General features: G+C 44.5%; 1 protein-coding gene across 1 annotated transcript in view; it reads left to right on the plus strand.

Moving 5' to 3' along the window:
• Window positions 1-832: 832 nt before the first annotated feature.
• ETV6 (ETS variant transcription factor 6) overlaps window positions 833-19,340 on the plus strand; it is a 120,527-nt gene continuing 102,019 nt past the window's right edge. The window contains exon 1 of the mRNA XM_062491785.1: window positions 833-1,044. Within this exon, the coding sequence (XP_062347769.1) occupies window positions 1,012-1,044 (33 nt within the window). The 5' untranslated portion in view covers window positions 833-1,011. The remainder of the gene's footprint in view (window positions 1,045-19,340) is intronic.

A 19,340-nucleotide genomic window follows, 5' to 3' on the forward strand; every position in this document is an offset into this window, starting at 1 on the left:
AGGGCTGGAGCTGCACTCTCCAGACAGAAAGCGGCGCCGAGACCATCGCAGATGCAATCACAAACAAGGCAGGGGCTTGTGTCCACTCGCTGCTGGTGATACAAACACATCTCTGAGCCCTGCACTGGAGCGCCCGCACCGGGCTCGGAACGCGGGCACCGGGCCGGGCCGGGCCGGCGGTGGCCGAGCCGCGCTCCCCGAGCGGCGGCGGAAGAAAGCTCGCTGCGCTGCCGGGACCCGCCCCGGGGCCGCCGCTCGGCACTTAAAGGGCCCGCGCGGTGTCAAACGGCACCGGCTTGGCTACGGCGACACGGCCCGCCCGCGCCCTTCCCGTCTGCCCCTAGTCCCGGCCGACCCGCAGCGGCACCCAGGGCTCCGTCCAGACGGAGCCGCACACCCGCTCCGCCGCGGGGCAGAGGTGCTGGGCAGGCTGTGGCCGCTGCTGCCGGCGCTGCCCCTTTAAGGGGCGGGGCGGGTGCCGGGAACCCACGTCAATTTCGGCCTCGAAACTCCGGATCAATGAGGGCGGCGCGGGGCGGGGCGTAGCGCCCGGCCCGGCCCGGCCCCCGCTGCCGCCTTTCAGTTTCTCTCTTTCCCAGGAAGGAAAACACCGGCGGGGATCGGGGCCGCGCCCCCCCACCCCCCATTTCCCTTCCCGCGCACTCCCGCGCCCCCTCCCTTTTCCCGCGCGCGCGCATCGCCTCTCACCCGGAGCCGCGAGCACGCGCAGGGCACACGCGCGGGGGGGGGGGGGTCGCGGGCGGCGGCGCGCGCCCGCGGGGAGCGGCGGCAGCGGCAGCAGCGAGGAACGGCCCCGCGGCCGGACCCCCCGCGCCACTCCGGCCGCGCCGCGCCCGCCCCCGGCCGCCACTTCCCCTGAGGGGCCGGGCCGCGCCGGGTCGGGCCGCGCCGCCGCGCCGGGAGAGGAGCGGAAAGTGGGGAAAGCCCGAGAACTTCCCGTCTGCCTGCTCGCGCCTGCCCCGCCGGGCTCCGCCGTGTCCCTCCAGAGAGATGTCCGAGGTTCCTGCTCAGTGTTGCATCAAGGTAAAGACCCGTCCCTCTGTCCGCCCGGCCCCTGTCAGCGCGGGTCGCGCCCGCCGGCGCCTCGGGGCGGTGGGCTTCGCCGTGTTTGGCCCAGGGTTATTTTGGTGGAAACAACTCTTTTTCTTCTGCTTTTTGCCCGGGCGGACGAAGGGCGGCCGCGGGGCTCGGTGCCCTCCGTTTGCGGACGCTGCCCGTGCCGCTCCGGCCGGGGCGGGGACGCGGTGCCGCGGGCTGTCAGTGCCCTGCGCTGCCCGGGGACACGGCGGCGGGCCCGGCTCTGCTGGCGTGGCTCTCCACGGCACGGAGCTTTAAGGGAGCCCGGCCCGGCCTCCCGCGGGGTTGGCTGCCCGCAGTCCCCGCCAGCAACTTTGTAGAAAGTTTCCTGCCGTGGGGGAGATGCAGCCGCTGCTGCTTCCATCAACAGTAGGTTTGCTTTCTTTCTTGCTTTCTGTTTTTTTTTTGTTTGTTGCGTTTTTTAAAAATTTAATTTACCCACCTTATTATCCATATTACTGCTGTTTATTTCAGTGGTTGCAATTCCTGGCATCGCTTGCCGGTGGCAGGTAGGGGAGCCAGGGCTGCCAGCCCGGCCCCGCTCCAGCAGGGGCTGGGGGATGTGTTTCCCCTTTCCTTGGCCTGCTGAAGAAGGGCTTACCCCGGGAAGCTTATCGTTTTAAGTGGAGGTGGCATGAAGCTGAGACAATGGAAACAAAATTGAGTTTCCTTTTTTGTCCAGACCCTTCCTATATAGCAGCCCATTGCTTTCCTCTCTCCTTCCCTCACTCCCTGGTTTTGCATTTTATTTAGGAGTCGTTTTTTCTTGTTGCAAGTCGGGAATTTCCCTTCTGTTCCTGACTAACTGAGCCCGAGTAAGAGATTTTTAGTGTCTGTCTCTCCTTGCCTGGAAGAACGAGGTGACTTCCAAACTCTCTCTAAGGGAAAGAGCCTGCAATAAACACTTACTCAGCGTGATGCTCTTTTGTTTTTTTGTCCCGTGTGTGTACAGGGGAGTCTTGTGTTCTCTATGGTGAGAACACAATTTGAAAACTTCTGGGTGCATTTTCTCTTGCTGAGTTAAATGTAATTAGGCCCATGTCCCGTGAAGTCTCGTGGCTTAGAGTCTAGTTTAACTTTTCATAACACAGACAGGCAAACTGGATAACGGCGTATTGTGTGCGTGTTACTGTATGGTGAAATGCTAGTGCAGGCAAAATGTGTTCTATTAACTCATTGGTTCCCTAAAAAGAAATATAGCTGCCTTTTTTTTTCTGGTAAACCCTGTGGAAAGGTAGGATGTGTTCTTTGGCCCAAAGAACATGAATATCATGAAAAAGTGGTGTCATATGAGCGGTATTTCCTTGTTTTCAGCATGTGTAATTTTGAAAATAGGAGTCTTACTTCTACTCTTACTGAAATCAACAACCATCGTGTTGATTTCAGGAATTGTAAAACTGCTCCTTACCTGGTGTCACTAAGGAATGTTACAGAATCGTACTGTGAGTAAACAGCTTCCTAGCTGGAGAGATAACAACTTCTCCTTCAGTCTAGAAATGAATAAATGCTACATTTTCATTACATTTCAACAGTTACTGGAAAACTGATATTTAGTTTTTTTAGAAGTGACCGATTGTAAACATAATGATCTGAACTTATTTTTTAATGTACTATTTTTTTACTCTAGAAACTGCTGTTACTGGCTGTTTTATTAGTTTCAAATTTTAAAATTGAAACTTTTCAGACAGAAGCATTTCTTCACTAGTCTAACCGTTCTGGGTAGCTTCCCTAACTATCATTTTTGGATACTCCTTTTAACCAGGTGATAAAGGTGATTGCTTTCAGCATCTGGATTTAAGAGGAGCTGTTTAAATGGTAGTTGATTATGTGAGTGCAACTGATAGTTTCTTCAGTATTCTATTCTGGCTCATGGCATGGAATGTGATACTGAGGCAGAGGAAAAAGCTACACAGAGTACCCCAACTTCACTGCTGTGTTTTGAAAAGAAGGCAAGTGTTGTGCTACATGGGTGTCACAAAATTTTGCTAGGAGCCTGTGAACGGGAAGCAGTGGTGCTGGTGGGCTTGTTTTCTTGTTTTTGGTTGGTTTGTTGTTGGTGTTCTTTCTTCCCCTTCCTCCTCCAGTTTGGAACAAGGGTGCAGGCAGTAAATGTCACAGCACCTGGGGTGATGAACATGGAAGACTTCAGAAGAGGGGGTGAAGGCTGGTGCTTTGTTTCTGCCCAAGATGCTCAGTGCATAGTCTCCCTATCTCATTGTGTTACAGAAGTGCTCTAATAAGATTTGGGAGAACTTTGAGGAGGTGAAGTTTTGGTCTGCATTTTATTACTGGTAATCAGTATAAGCTTGCAGTAATATCTTGGTTTGTGTTAAGTAGTTTCCAGTATGTGTGTGTGACTGTGTATTGATACGTGCTTGCTTTGCAGTAAGTATGTGCCGGCTGGCTCCTCAGAGATGAAAAATACCTTGCTGATAGCCAGACCTTGCCAGCACTTCGGTGCATGCATGCCTGGCTCGTGGCAAGCACGCCCACTGTGTAGTTGTGGCAGTGAGATGAAGTGTGTGCATAGGGTCTAAAGCTGCAGAGAGAACTCATCCTGGGGGTTTAGAAAATAAAACCTCTGGGATGAGAGATGAGTGTGAAGGTTGGACTCTCAGTGTTGGCTACAGCTTAGGACATCAGCATACTCTCTGCATGTACTGGGAGGCTTTGGGGTTGTGGTATACTCCGGTTTGAGAGGGTTTGAGTGCTTTTATTCCAAGGTCAGCTGAGAAGGGGCATCTGGTGTGGTTGTCATAGTTGGACTCTTTTTTCATAGATGGAATATCTGTGTTGGTAGTAAACCTGTTCCTCTGATCTGAGCCACAGTAGTTAGCTGATTATATGATTGTAAATAGTGCCACGGTGTTGGCACTCATTACAGTATTGGCAAGTGATCCTTAAGGCCTCGCCTTTCCTCCCACAGATGGGAGAATTGAGGCACACAGGGGAGTGTAAACATCTTGGCAAAGACGTATATACGGGAGCAAAAGCTCAAAGGGAGACAGGACTAGCAGTTTAGACACAGAGGATGATTTTTGTGTTGATTGAGGTCTTTGTGGTGATAAGTTTTGTTTAAAGCCTTGCCTGGAGCTTTCTGATTGTCAGGGTCTCCTTGATTTTTTTGCCTGAAATGAATATACCTTGAGAATATCACTGTGGCATCATACGGAGATTCAAAATACAGCAGGCAAGTGGAGTGCTCCTAAAGGGCACGATTTGTTTATTTTATTTTTTTATTCATATAACGCTTTCGGTTACTTAGTCTGACTTACCATGTGACCATATAATTGTGCTGGCACAAGTGTGGAGTTATGTGGGAAATAAAGCTGGCGATGGGGGGACAGATCAGCTGCTTCAGGTCTTGCAGACCAGGACCTTTCTGAGGCAAGGATCCCTTGTGTGCACCTGGCTGATGCTTGAGCTGAGAGTGCTTTCTATGGGTACCACTGAAGGCACAGAGCCTCAATCCCAATGAAGTTTCACAACTGGTTTCATTGCAGATTTTATGCAGATGCATGCTGGTGGTTATAGGTGCTCTCTCTTGTGGTGAGCTCAGTGGGGTGGCTGCAGGAGTCCTTCAGCACAGGATCCTGTAGCTGAAAGACTTTACAGAGTGCTCATTTTGGATTGGAGGATGTACTTTGTGATAGTTTAAAAAAAGGCAGAGGAAAGAAAAAGCTGAAAGGCAAGGAATCAGTGCAGTGTTTGAGTTTTCAATCTTAACTGGCTTCCCCTGACTGACTTAATTTTTGGCTGGTGGATTATGTCTCCTTATACCTCATTCATGCTGTTTCTGCAAAGAGCCCTCTCTCACTGAAGGCTTCCCATGCTGAGGGACTGTTCAGCACCACATGGCCAGAATCCTGTTGCCCTCAGCTAAGGCTGAGTATCTGTTAGTGCAGAGCATCTTCCTTAATGTTTACTTGTGTACTAGGAGGAGGATCTTTCTTCTGTTAGGGTCAATGACAAAGCTATCATTAAATTCAGTGGTGTAGGATTGAATGGTAGAAGACCAGTGTTTGGAAGTGCATACTATTTAACACCTGATTAATCACTTAACTCCTTGGCACCAAGTAAATTGAATCCCTCTGAAGCAAAATTTTACTAGCACTGCCCCAATTAAACACTGGTCATTAGCATTCACTGTGTCATTACAGGTGAAGTCAGTTTCCTGGGAGGCAACCCATTAAAACAGCATCTTGAATCTGAAATGCCCCAGTGAAAGAGCATACTTTAATGATAATTTATATGCATATTGCAGCATGCATCCCAAAGTGCCTTTTGGAGGGAGGCAACTAAACAGTGCTCTGCTGATAGAAATGATGATAAGAGGGAGATGAAATCTTGTACAGTGACACAGGAGCAATCTTTCTGCCTTTTAGAAAAGTTATCTGGGTCCTTGAGTGCTTGTGTTCTGAATTCTTCTGACAAAAGCTCTCCTAATGACCTGCTTACTGCAGGAGAGGGAGAGAGTTAAGGTAACTGGTGTTTTTAGCTGTAATAAATATAGTTTTGACCTATGGTCCAAAAATTGGCTAATTTTTTTTTTTTTGCATATGTTTGTTTTGGAGTGCTTTGTAGTTCATTGCCTTCAGCTGGGCATCCCCAGAGTACCAACAGCTCAAAAGCCAGTGCTTCTGACAGTGATCACCTTGGCTTTTGCTTTTCCTATCTGTGAAATAAGCATAAAATAATAAATGTACCTATGCAGGGCTAAGTAATGCAGCATGGAAACAAACTGTGTTTATTGTAGAAATGGGGGACAATGATCTGATTTTTACCTGGCTTTTCACTTCACACAGTGTTTTGGGGACAGGGGTGTGGTGGTGGTTGTTTGGCTGTAGGCTTTTTTGGTGTGGGCCACCTACCTCTGCTGAGCAGTCAGAGCAAGATCTTGCAGCTGCAGTCTGTCCTGACGTCTGGATCAGCCACACGTGGGCAGGGTGGTGTTTCTGTGCCCGCAGCCTACATGGAAGGCGGCTTTGGGAGAGGCTGGCACGTGTTGCTGTCACAATCCTGTTCCTGGCCCAGGGCAGGAGCACCTGGCAGGGATGGCTGCCAGAGCTGTCCCCACCACCTTCCCCTGACCACCACCCTTTCCAGGGCTCCCTGAAGCTGGATGCAGAACAAGCTGCGTACACAGTTGTTCCAGGTGCTACTCTTTTCCTGGAAAGGGAGGACTCCCTGCTGAGGACAGTGGATGATCATGAACTGCTGGCATTGCCTCTGCCTCAGCAATTAGTTTTTAAGTTGCAGTGTGTCCCTGTGCCTCCCGAGGGAAGGAGGCTTGCCTGGAACAGCCCACGGGTGGGATGCTCCTCTAGGCAATCCTGAAGCAGCCAAACCAAACCCAGGTATGTGCTCAGGTTCAGCCTGAGCAAAGAGATCAGACAGGCCACCAAAGCTTCTGTGCTTTCAAGTGGAGTTGTGTCTATTGATTCCTGCTAGTGTGGGTTATTTTTTAGGTCTACAACCCATGCCAGATTTACACTAGTGGTTCTGATGTTGCTGAGTTGTCTTCAGGCAGTGTTTTGTTGAAGCAAAGAGGAGAACTACACTCTTCATCTACTTCTTTAGCAATATGTGGGACTCGAGCCTAGATTTTAGTGACTGCTTTTGTTGGTGTTTTTTTTTTTTTTCCCCAAAAATGGCACTGCTGGAAGGAAAATAAATGCAGAAAACTTCAACCAAAGCAAAACTTGTTTATGGAATGTCCTGTACAACTGGTAAATTAAGAATTTTGAAAAGGGTTAAGCTTTCCACTGATAGCTGGTATCATCTGCTGTAATGCTGCGGAGCTCTAAAGTGAGCTGGGTATAGCAGTTAAGGAAAGCTATAAATGATTCTTCATCTAAATGAATTTCCAAAGGTTATTCCTTGTTAAGCCACGTGCAGTGTCTTTGCTTCTGTGTTGTTCTTGTATAGTTTGCAAAGACTGTCTTGGTCAAGACAGTCTGGAAAGAAAAAGGGTATTAAGGAGATTCTTACTGCAGTGTATGTTGGTGTTCTATGGAATGTATGCACATAGAAATACATAGTATTGTAAATAATTTTAAAGGTATGTATATTGCCAAGAGTAGCACTGAGTGTAACTGCAACAACTGTGTGTAATGCAACTGTACAAAAGTACTTTGGATGTGACTGCTGGATTTCACATATTTAACTAGTAACAGCTGCCCAATATTGAATCCAGAGCTTCGATGTTTAATTTTAAAATAAAATTAAATATGATTATAAATAGGAACAACAAATGATTTTTTTTGTGTGTGTGTGTGTTCTCTTTTGTTGCAGGTTTTGTTTAGGGCTTTTTCTAGCCAGCTCAAGTAGAATCTGATCAAGAAATTGTAAATTATTTGTTTTGGGAGTTCATTCTGAAGAAAACCAACTGGCAACCACTAAGGACTATCCTTAAAACTGATGAAATGAAGCAGAGAGTGAGATTCTTTATATGGTTCAAATTTCAACTGAATATAGCTGAAAGGATTTTTTTCATTATGTTTTCAGTGGGATCCTCCAAAACATCTATTAACAGAAACTAGGAATGTTTTCTCCATGGTCTGGGATTCTGTGGAAATCTATGAGCTTGGAGCTCTACTAGGTAAATAATCTAATAACAGTTCCAGAGATAGCAGTACTAAAATTCAGAGATGGGTTTATCCAGATAGTAGGGCCACAACAAGGCATTCTGTAGCTGCAAACCACATTTCCCTCTTTTTTTTTCTTACAAAGGATTTCACATAAGATAGTTTCTGTCATTGATGGAGCCCCATGAAGCTTTGCTGATGCTCTTGGAGATCAAATGCAGTGGTCCCAGCATTTCTAGCAATACTGAGGAGCCCTTTCCTGACTTTCTCTAAGGTCTATATTGTGATTTTCCCTTTCCATGTCAGAACTAATCCTTTTTTCCTCCTGTTGGATTAGGACTGGAGATAGTTGTTTTAGCATGTTCCCTCTTGAATGGCTTGTTCTCATCTTCCTACCTGCCTTATGCTTTAAAACACAGGCAAAGCCAAGCATTTTCTGGCTTGGCCGAAGTTGAGCTTTGAGCTGGTAGGGTGTGAGGAACTTCAGATTCTGGGCTGAGGCTTTTGGTTCTGCTTGTCACTGGAGGCTACTGGAAAAAAACATTCCTCAGTAGATGGATCCTCCCTGGCGCGTCTCTGAGAAGCTGATGTTTCCAGTGGGCACCACTGTGAAAGACTGGCTGCAACTTAAAGCCTGCAGAACAAAGGAGGTAGTGCTGATGGGCCCTTGTCACCTGTGCCACTGCCCTTCTCCTGTAGTAGCTCTGATCCCAGCAGTGTCACTCCAGCTCCATGGGAGCAGCTCCCTGCAGTTCAGAGCACCACTGCTGCATTAGGCAGCTTTTTGGAGACACATGTAAGTGTTGGATGTCCAGTTGTATGGGTGCCTGTGTCATGCTGGATGCACACCTGAGTGGCAGACCCACCATCTCCCTGGAGGCAAGGAAATGAAGGGCTGGACTGCTTTCACAGAGGGGTGAGGATGCACTCAGTGCTGCCAGGGGTTCCAGGAAGAGCATCAGGTTGCAGGAACAGGAGTGTTGATGGTTATAAATTCACTTCTCAGTTGGCAGACTGAGTGGTTGTGTCGCTGTTTTATGCCTTGAGCAAATGTGCTCTCTGGAACAGGACTTGGGGAAGACTGTGGAAGAGGCTTCTAGGAGAAAGTTATGAGATGTAAAATGTTTCATGGCTTGTGGCTTGAGATATGTATCACCCACTGCACAGCAAACACTGGATTCAAACACACTGGAGATGGTGTCCTAGCAAACTACCTCACAGCAGCTGAGTCATCAGAGCCATCCGTGACTGACCGTGTGCTGGCTTCTATTACCTCCCAGTGGGGACAAATTACAACCTCAAAGTAAGAAGAGAGTGAATTAATAGTGTATGCAGATCCAATTAACACAGTCAAATGAACTATGTTGACAGGCAGTGGCTGCAGGCTTGGAGAAGTGTGCAGAAAGTGCAGGGGTAGGGTTTTTTTTTCTTGGTAAAGTTTTGAGTGAGGCACTTTCAAAGCTCTTCTGCTTAACAGAAACAGCAGTCTCTTTGAGATGTTTAGTACTGTTTGCTGACAGACAAAGAACTGTTCTGGCACCTGGGATCATATTTTAGGAAATGGTTTGGTTAGTGAATGAAAGAGAAAGCTGAGCTCAGTTTTCGATTTGGGGTGAAAAAGGCAAATAAAACCATAGTGGGAAAGCAACAGGGAGTAAAATAAAAATTATCTTGGTATTGCAGTTTGAATCTGTGCTGTTCATCAGTTCTGATTACAGTATGCCTTCCTGACTGTTGAAAAACATACAGAAATGTGCAATGGAGTTGCTTGGGGAAGCTTCTATAGAAAGACAGGTTGCAGTGTGTAGGACATTTTATTTGGGAAGGAGACTGCTGAGGGAGATATAATAGAAAACTGTAAAACTGCACAGCAGCATAGTAAGGAGAACAACTCCTGATAGTTCAAAGCTAGAGCAGGCAATGACATTACTATCCAGGAAGATAAAAACAAGTACTTCTTCCATCTGTAGTTATGGAGCCCACTGCTGCAGGGTGGTGTGGAGGCTAAAAGTGCAAATGAATTAAAAAAAAACAGGGTAGGTGAATATGAGGAAGATACTAAGACTAACAGTCTGTGTGTAAAATGAGGGGAGGTGAACGCAGGGGTTTACCTCCCTGTGTTTTACTCTGGGGAAAGTTAAGTTTTTTCTGTGTGCTGAGCCTTTCCCAAAACAGAGACTTTTTTGGGAATAAGATCACAGGCTTGCTCTGATGATGTGTAGGCATTCAGATGCTTCCATATAAAATTTTGTACCCTGGAATTACAGTCTAGGTGCTCTTCTTTGGATTCTTTTCTGAGTCTCAGCCCCAGCAGTCTTGATTTCAAGAGGACTAGTAAATTGTTAGTGAGAAGAGAGCTAAGGAAGAGTTGGTGTCTGTGACTCAGAGGCTTGTGAAGTCAAGGTTTGCTTCTGTATTTACCCAGATTCAAATGACAGAAGGGAAAACTTTGGGGGAATACATGGAATTGGAATTACAGGTCAGGATTTGAAAAAGAAGTTTTCTGGTTTTGGGGAAGAAGCAGTTGATTGCTTTTAAGAGCCAAATGTGGGTTACCTATGCTTTTCCAAAGGTCTCCCAATTCCCATTATCACCCATGTGAAATGTGTTCCTTCCTGAAGCATTAACTCCTTTTCACATGTGTGACAAATGGGGTCCCAACTGGAGCTTGTAGCAATGGGCATCAGAGTTGCTGCTTTCACTGCCTGGCCAAATGTTGCAAACATTCACCCAACTGTGTCACTTGCTAAAGAATGCTGTCATTTGTACAGACCTTGCATCATGCTTTGACTGACTTTTTTTTTTTAATAGCAGACAGAAGAATGGCTATACAAAACCAATTCTGGTATTATTTTACATGTGTAGTTTTTAGGTATTTTCCTAAAGAGAGAGTGATTCACAGTGTTGGATGGCCATTAAAATATATTGATGTGCAGCTAAAAATGGCTTTTATCCTAAATTTAGTTTTCCTCTCTGCTAATCTATACGATGTCCACAAATATCTGTTTAAGTAATTGGACAGTCTTATAAAGATTTAGTTAGGTTTTTATTTTGGCAAATAACAAATTGCTTTATTTGCTGGATGATTGATTTTTTTGGTAATAATTTTACATGTTGTTATGATTGGCTTTGCAGTGAAATGTAATTGCAAGTGCAGTGTCCAGCATCAAAGCCTGAGCATTAAAAGTAGTTCTTAAGAAGAAAGAAAGGTTTAAAATTATACATGAAATGGAAATATCTGGTACATTTTGAGGTAATATTATGTAATAAATAAGAAGCTTTTTTTCTTAAGCACATGAATTTTCATTTTCTTAATCATACTGATTTTTTTCTGCCATGTTGATTTATTATTAGTGGATTTTGTACCCTCACCTGAATTTTTGTTGACTGGAGGAAGGAAACAAGCTTTCTGTTTCTGCAGCCCTAAAGCATTTCCCAACTTTGGGTGACCTAGTTATTGTAATGAACTAATTGACTGAACTGAAAGAAGAAAATCTTTTCTCCATATTTGATACCAGAAGCTGGCTTGGCTCTTTGACAGGTTCAGGCTCTGAAGGTAGAACAGTGGGTCCCACTCATCTGAATGTGCTTTGGCACTAAGTATTGTGCTTGGGATTTGTCTTTAAAATTATTGTCTGCTATCGTAGTTATACCTGGATGTCAATATATTCCAGTTTCATGTTTCTTAGTTTGTGTTAAATGAGGAAAAAAATCAAATTTTTTTATATTTAGTTTTTTCAAATTTTTAAAAATTGAAAACCCCTTAAAATGTCAGTTTTTACAAGAAGTGGCCTAGAAAAATTGTGCATGTTGAGACATAATGCCCTGAATGCAGTGCTAGTCAGAATATTTTTCTCTCCTCTGCATCTTACCCTCTCTACTATGTTTTCATTTAATGCTTTAGTGGTGAGATCTACCTTCTTCAGTCACAGAGTGCTGCAGCAATGGAAAATTATCTACTGTGAAAGAGATTCCTCCAGTCTGGTATCAAGGTTTGGCTTTGCAAGCAAGAAAGGGAGCCATCATAGCTGCAGAACATACTGTTGGTTCCAAATGAACCCAGTCCCCTAATGGCAGTAGTGTTCTTGGAAAGAAAAGGCTCAGAAGAAACAGCTTTTAGCTCGTGTCCTACAGTGTGCTTTCTAAGATACTCAGAAGTCTCTGTTAGCTTCATGTTTTAGTGTGTGTGTTTTGTCACCACCATCTTCCTGTGAGAGAGGGAGCCAGGATTGCCCTGCTTCACAGATGGGGAGCAGTGTGGCTTCACAGAGTCTCTTGGTGCTTGTGGGCTGCAGCCCAATAACCCTGTGCTTCACCAAAGTGGTGTCCTCAGGCCCCTTGCCTGCAGTGTGCCTGGGTCCCCCCTCTCTGCTGGCTTGGCAGGTGATGCTGTACTCATCCCATCACTCGTGCTGGCTCTTCCTGCTTGGGGTGAGAACCCCACGGCCCTACTACATGTCCCTGGAAGGTGAAGGCTGATGTCACCATCATTTCCATTTCAACAAGTGGAGCTATAAGGTGAACCTAAATACTGATGGAAGAGAGGTCTATTTGCCTCCAGTCTAGACTGGGGTCTCATAATTCCCTGTTTCCCATCACTGCTCCCATCACAGAGCACCCTGTCATAGAAAAAATACTTGTTCAGCTCTGTGGGTCTCAGCCTCCTTTTTGTTGAAGAAAAAAGCCTTTCCCCAAGTAACAGCTGAGATTCAGTCACTGTCTAGCCTCAATTAAAAATGAGCATAGGTAAACTCAGGATGTTGGCAGATGGTTGGCACAGCAGTGAGAAAGGTGTGAAAGCCTTGGATTGCAGGCATGGAGGTAGCCCCTTCCATGATTTGCCTACAAAGGACACCAAACACTAGCCTGGAGTGAGGTTTAGAGCATATTTAAATTTAAGCCTACATTGAGCCTATGCATATTTAATTTTCCATCTTCTAAAGAGGAAAAAAACAGCAAACCCCGAAGTAAATTAAGGGATTTAATTAGTAGAGTTGGCTAAAGTGATAGCTTTTGGGGATGGAGAAAGTACTATTTTTGGGTTTCTTTCTATATAGCACCTGAGAAACAGAGCCACCTTTGACTGACTGGTCCTCAAAATACTTTTAATCAAATCACATGCTCAAAAAGAAAAGTGTTTTAGTTGGTATCTATGCTTCTGAAAATAAATACATATACTTGAAAAATAGACATTTTTTGTTCAGAATTTCTCTGGATTTTCTTAGGAAGCTTAACCATAGTCTTCAAAGTTTCAACACACTGCTCACCTGCACATTTTTGTAGCCACATATTGGTGGTGATAGGAGTCCAGGTGGTAGTCCTGCACTTCAGGGTTGGAGCTTCTCTCTTCATTTCTAGCAAAGTTCCCAGGCTTTGCTGCTCTCAGCTCACCCACCCTTGCAGGCAGACACACAGAAATCTAAAGGTATTCTTTGGCACTGCTGTGAGGTGAAATGTGAGGAGGCTCTCCATACACATGTAGATGTTGAACCAAACAAACATCTGGTATCTGTATTCCTGTACACCCACTCTAAGATGTGGGATTGGAGGTAGTTGTAGGAAAGAAAAAAAGAACCAAAGAAGTAGGGTGGGCTTGAAAGTGAAGAAATTAGGAAGTGAGGATGAAGAGTTTGCTATGATGAGCAACATCATGTGCAGCAAGGCCCATTGCAAACTCCTGTGGAAAACAAAAAATTTGCTTTAGTCATGAGAAGTGGAGGCAGGGAGAAGCTGAATGTAAAAGGGTTATTTCTCATTGTATGGGAGGATCAGATGGAAGCACCTGGCAGTCTTGAAGAGTGGGAAGTTTGTGTTCATACAACATGCAGTGAGGTTCCCAAACTTGCTACCAGCAGGTGGAATATAGGGCCAAGCAGGCAATTGTTTTCAGAAGACATTTCATACTACATGGATCTATCCAGGACCATTCACTGCATTGGGAATAGCTATGGTCCTTGGCTCAGAAAGCCCCTAACCTGTGGATTTCTGTGTGTGTGTGCAAGGGATAGTTTATTCCTTGTCCTCTTACCCTGAGCATTTCCTGTTGGGTGTTGCTGGAAATGTGCTATTAGCTTAGACAGACTTTTGAACTGACCAGGGCAACTGTGTTTTTCCATTTTAATTTAGGACTTTCATATTTGGTGCTTGACTCTGTACAGATGCCTCTGACAAATGGAAAAATAACAGGAAAACCTCTCATATGAATCAGACCTTCTGGTCTGTTTCTTGTTCTTGTTGTGATATTTCCTTAGCAGAGGTAACCTGACCATCTGAAATTCATGAGAGGAATGTTCTTCAGATGATGAAATGAATTTTGTTTGGGAAAATTCCTGAAGGTTTTCCTGTCCTTGACTCTCCTCTTTGGCTGTGATGCTATTTATTGGCATGAAGTGCCTTGACCTATTTTATTTCTCGAGATTTTTCCCAAGATTTGGCTGACAGAGGGTGGAAAAAATAATTAGATTCTTAGATAATTCAAATCCTGTATGCTGTGTCAGGCACACCTCTTCTGATGTCTGATAAGTGAGCACAGTTCCTTGCAAGGAACTTTCTTTAGATGGCACAAACATGTAACCACATGACTGTGACTGATGAACAGGTGTTATACAATACAGGGACAGTTCCAGCACTTTCATTAATTTATTCCATTGACATGCCTGAAACCTGCATGGAGTGAATATCTTGATTTGATAGTTCAATCTTTTTGCCTTTCAATCCCTGACTCTTCTTTTCAAGTTCCTAATAGATGGGAAAATTGAGAAGGAAGTGTTTTTTACTGGGTGCCTAGACTTCATTTTTCTACACGTTGCTATTAAGAAATGAGCAAGGCAGCAGACAGGACCTTCTCATGGGACTGTGTGTACACCAAATATTTTCCTTCAGTGCAGGTTGAGCTATTTCTCAAACAATGGCTGTCCTTTCCTAGTGCAGTTAGAACTAGAGAAGGTAGCTGGCTAAAAAGGGAAAAGCTCAGCCTGCAGATGCTTGTGTGTCCTTTACAAAGACCCCCATCTGGAATGGTGTCCTACAGCAGGCAGACACAGCCACTGTAACAACCTACTCTCACACGGTACATCCTTGCCTGGCTTTAGGTAGGACTGAGTTGTGATGCCTGTGAAGGACAGCTTGCTCACCTCTGATTCTCCTGAGGTCTTGTCCCTCTGCAGCAGCCTGGGGACCTTCCTTTGCTGCTCCCAGGTGCTGACTAGGGAGCCTCAATGTCTAAAGACATTACACATGCTACCACCACATTAAAACAGAAGCAGAAAGTCCTAAAGGATGCTGATAGCTGAAGAAATTCCATTTTCCCAGTGTTAAACCCAAGGAAGTTAATTTTATCATTCCATACAAAAGTGAATGGAAGTATGTCTGTGTACCACATGCAAAGTCTGGACATGCACTTTCTTAACCCACTGTGTAAGCACAACAGTAACATGATCCTGTGACCAAAGGCTGTATTATTTGCCAGGTTTCATAGCTAAATCTTCCATTTCTAACTCACTGATGTCCTAGCAGTTTGCACCCAACTACTTAGCTCCTGAGTTTCCCACTCAGGCTTTGGGTATTGATGTGGTTCATGGGGCCCAGTGCCATAGGTGGACAGATGAGCAGTTAATGGTGCACTCTTTAATGCAGCACTTGCTTTAGGCTGCTGAAGCAGGGCTGAATTTTACCATACCTGCCTTTTCTAGTGCTCAGCCCACCCCTTTGTTACCATTCTAAATTAATATCTCTGCACAGTCATGCTGAGTTTTCCTTCAAATTTGTACCTCGAGTTTTACCTCACCCTTCATGTGTTTGAAGCCACAGTCCTTAAAAGTGGTGCTGGTGGTGAGGATACTGGGAAAACATCACCGGAGGAGACTGTGAAGTGTTTGTTTCTCAAGTCGCTTGAAATGGGAGCTAAATGATAAGCCTTGTTTTAGAAAGCAGAAGTATTCTATCTGATCTGGTCCTTCCAGTGGGGGGGGGGGGGGGCGGGGGGGGGGGGGGGGAGGAATGTGAGGGTTTGATAATCTGTATGGCAATACAGTCATAAACTTGGAGTGGTTTAGACTGCTAATGGAAAGTACTTTAGCTTTGATTTTTTAAACTGTGTGTCAGATGAAAGGATAATCTTAGCCTGATTTCCCATTGCTGCTGGGTTGCGCAGCATCTGCTGAAAATGAAAAGGCAGTGTGCAGACACCAGTGTGGAAACATAGCAGGCTCATGTGGTCAGGTCCTTTGCCAGCTTTCCCTCCATTTCTCAGTCTCAGGTCTCGTTGATGTTTGTTGTTAATTATTCTGGCTGTGGGTTTGTTGAGAAACCCTGAAACCCAACTATTTTTCCAGGCACAAGTTATTTGTGCTGGGATGTTTAACTAGTCATTGATCTTCTCTTGTTTTGCCTCTTATTCATAAAAGATGAAGATCTTTGACCATGATATAAAGGAGAGTCCTGCTCAAAGTATGGTGAGGCATGTGAAAATTGTGACTTTAACAGGGATTCTGGGTCTTTGTTCTAGGTGTCTTTGCCAATTCCTGAATTATAGAGTCTGGCTGTACAGCACCGGTGCAGCATCCTTCCCTGTCCTGACAGTGTCTCTGAAAGAGTATTTGCTCATATCCAGCTTTGAGTTGGTTACTTTTCCACAAGTTTTTAACCATTCTTTAAAGGCATTATGAAAGTGCACCACTGTTATTTCACTGAGGAAAAAGTTTGATGAAGCTCTTAAGGTAAGTTGGTAACACCCTGAAAGATCTTGTTCCACCCTTTCCCTTTCTTCCTCTGTGGGTTGACACAAATGTTGGGGTGGATGTGTGCATGACAGGGCAGTGGATGGCTTTTGTTAGTGCCAAGCACAGCCTGGTGGGAGCAAGCAGCTGGGAACATGGGGGAAGGGCAGGGCGTGTTTTTTGGTGGTGGTGGTGCCAACAGATCTGTGATTAAAGCATTGATGAAACTCAGAATAAACCTTTGGCCAGATCTGCATGACACCAGAACCAAAGCTTTTAAGGATTCACGCCTACTTTCTTTACAAGAACTGTCCCTTCAGGCTAGATAGATTAATTACAGGAAAAGTGGATTTCAGGAAAACTTGAAACTTGAACTTCAGGTTCTTTTGCTGAGACACCATCTCTGCTTTTTTAAAAAGAATACACGGGGCAACTGAAGCAGCCTGGTTTGCTGTTGTAGTGTGAAGAGTAGAGTTGTTGCCTGGGGGTCTGAATGAGCCTTGTGGTATCAGTGTGAGGCCTTGCCACTGTCATCTGCAGCTTCCTAATCATAATGTGCCATTCTCTGTGTTTGAGCGCTCCATGGCTGAGCTGTTTAGCTTTGATTGCTTTAATAAAATGAGGCACTTGTACATATCGAGTTTTCTGAGACAGATTGAGAACACTGAAAGCCAAACCTTCCCGCTTTCATTACAGATTTGTCTCCCCACTTTTATTACAGATTTGTCTGTGCTGTACCACTGGTGCTGACAGTCTGGACCTGTTTAACTATGCAGCAAAGTGTGAAGCCTCTCTGGGTTGAGGAAGGAAGCTTGTCCCATGTGCCTAATCTAGAGGGCATTTCAGAGTTTCAATTGCCTCTTAAAATTATGTTCTCAAAACATGTAAACATGGCGGTGATATGTTCAGTCCTTGAGCTGTGCTTACCACAGCTTTCCTGGAAACTTGGTGTATATGCCCAGTTTGGTGTGCAAGGTATCTGTGACATCCTTTCAACAGAAAACTAGGCCAGCTCACAGACCTTGTTTTACATTTTTTCTTCTGTGCTGGCCTTGCAACATGGTTATAAAATATTCCAGCCTGGTGCATCTACTCATTATCCTGGACAGGGAGGGTAGGTTTGGGTTAAGGTTACTCTATGGAGGTTACAGGAAGTTTTAATCCAACCTCTGCTCTGTCACTGTATTGTCTGTGACCTTGAAGTCGTTTAATGTGATTGCCGCTTCATAAAATGGTAACACCTAGCAAAATGAAGTCAGATGAGTGGTGGAAACTGCTTGTGCTTCTGTTTTACAGATAATTAATAAGATCTTGCCTTAATCCCTTGCTGGATGATTAATGCTGCAGAATTATTTGTAGTAGCACTCCGGGTTTAGTGGCACTGGGGTATGATTTTGGATAGTTCACCCCCTTTTGTTTCCCCCTCTAATGAAACTTTCATTGTGAACTCTTACCTGAAAAATTCTGTAGATACCACTGTGCTGCTGTGTTTGTTTATGCACCAAAGAAGGCCTGAATCATGGCTAGGATAATGAACTTGAAATTTAATGAAAATCACTATTGAAGTCAGTGTGGAACTATGTTACCAAATTGGTATTACCCCAAGGTTTTTGATTTGTGTAGATTTTAAGCAAATAGTTTCTTCCAGCTGATAGCAGCTCAGGTGATGATGTGGTGAAGACTTGAGGAATTCTCCTCCCTCCAAAATTACTTGAAAAGCTAAGGAAAATTCTGCAGCTAAAGGAGAAATTATATCATTCTTCATGACAGAGAGATTGTAAGACAATCATGTTTTATTTGACCTGATCTCTAACCTTCACTAAATTCAGCAGGATTTGGCTGAAGCCTATAGCGATAACTGAGGAAGGGATGACTGATAAAGAGAAACTCCTTATTAGTCAGTGGCACTGGTCATAAAGAAAGCTAGGACAAGAGACATATGTTGTCGCACAAGTAACATCAGTAGTTTTAATTAATTTTCTGAAAGCTCAGACTTGAGGAAAAAATAATGCCTTTTGTTTCAAGAAAACAAACCCTTAGAAGTTGTGTAGATTCCTAGGAATATATTTAACAGACAAAGTTCATTTGTCTGTTTAATTACTATTGCTTTTATTTTGAGCTATTCTTATACAAGACTGAGTGATTCAGCTTTTCATAACTCCAATAATTCATTCGTTTTTTTCTGACTCAGCTTGAAGGAGCTGACTGAAAGAACACCTTTCACTCCAAATATAGACAGACAGTATGTCATCGAATAATGATAGTTTCTGAATAGCAGCTGATCGGAGCAGCAGCAGAAATAGGAATTGGTGGTGCTTTTTTATTTTTCTTTTTTTTTCCTCCCAGCCTCTGCACTGCCTGAAAAGTTGGAAAACCTAAATAATCTCACATACTGATATGAGGTTTGTATCCCTCCCCCTGCTCCCAGTAAAATACTTTCAGAATGTATCTGAAAAATAAGAAATTGGTGCAGGATCTACCTCATTAGTTTGGTTGACTGCTGTAGAAGACATCTGTCTTCTATTCATCTCACTATTATTTCATTATCATCTCCTTGTGGGTACTGTGGTTGGAAGAAATCTCCAGTTGTTAAATCCCTTTCAGGTTTGTTTAAAGTGGTTGTCTCTTGGTTTTGTGTCTTGTACCATCTCAGAGGTGTGATTTCCTCTTTATTCTACTACTCCTTGCTGAACACTTCACAGAGTACAAAGAGGTACTGAGGTGCCAAGGTAGAAGTGCAGGCAAGTAGTGCTGTAGACTTGTTCAGCATGGACTCAGTGGATATCAGACAGTGAAGAGGTAGGATGCTGAATGTTTTTGTTGAGTTTCATTTCATAAAGGAAAGAACCTATAGCTTAACCCTTCCCTGTAAATGAATAGGCATTAGTTCTTTGGACATTGTAATTAGTATAGAACTCCTAAATGTATGAAAAGGAAA

Source organism: Cinclus cinclus, chromosome 4 (assembly GCF_963662255.1).
Source record: "Cinclus cinclus chromosome 4, bCinCin1.1, whole genome shotgun sequence".
NCBI classification, from domain to species: domain Eukaryota; kingdom Metazoa; phylum Chordata; class Aves; order Passeriformes; family Cinclidae; genus Cinclus; species Cinclus cinclus.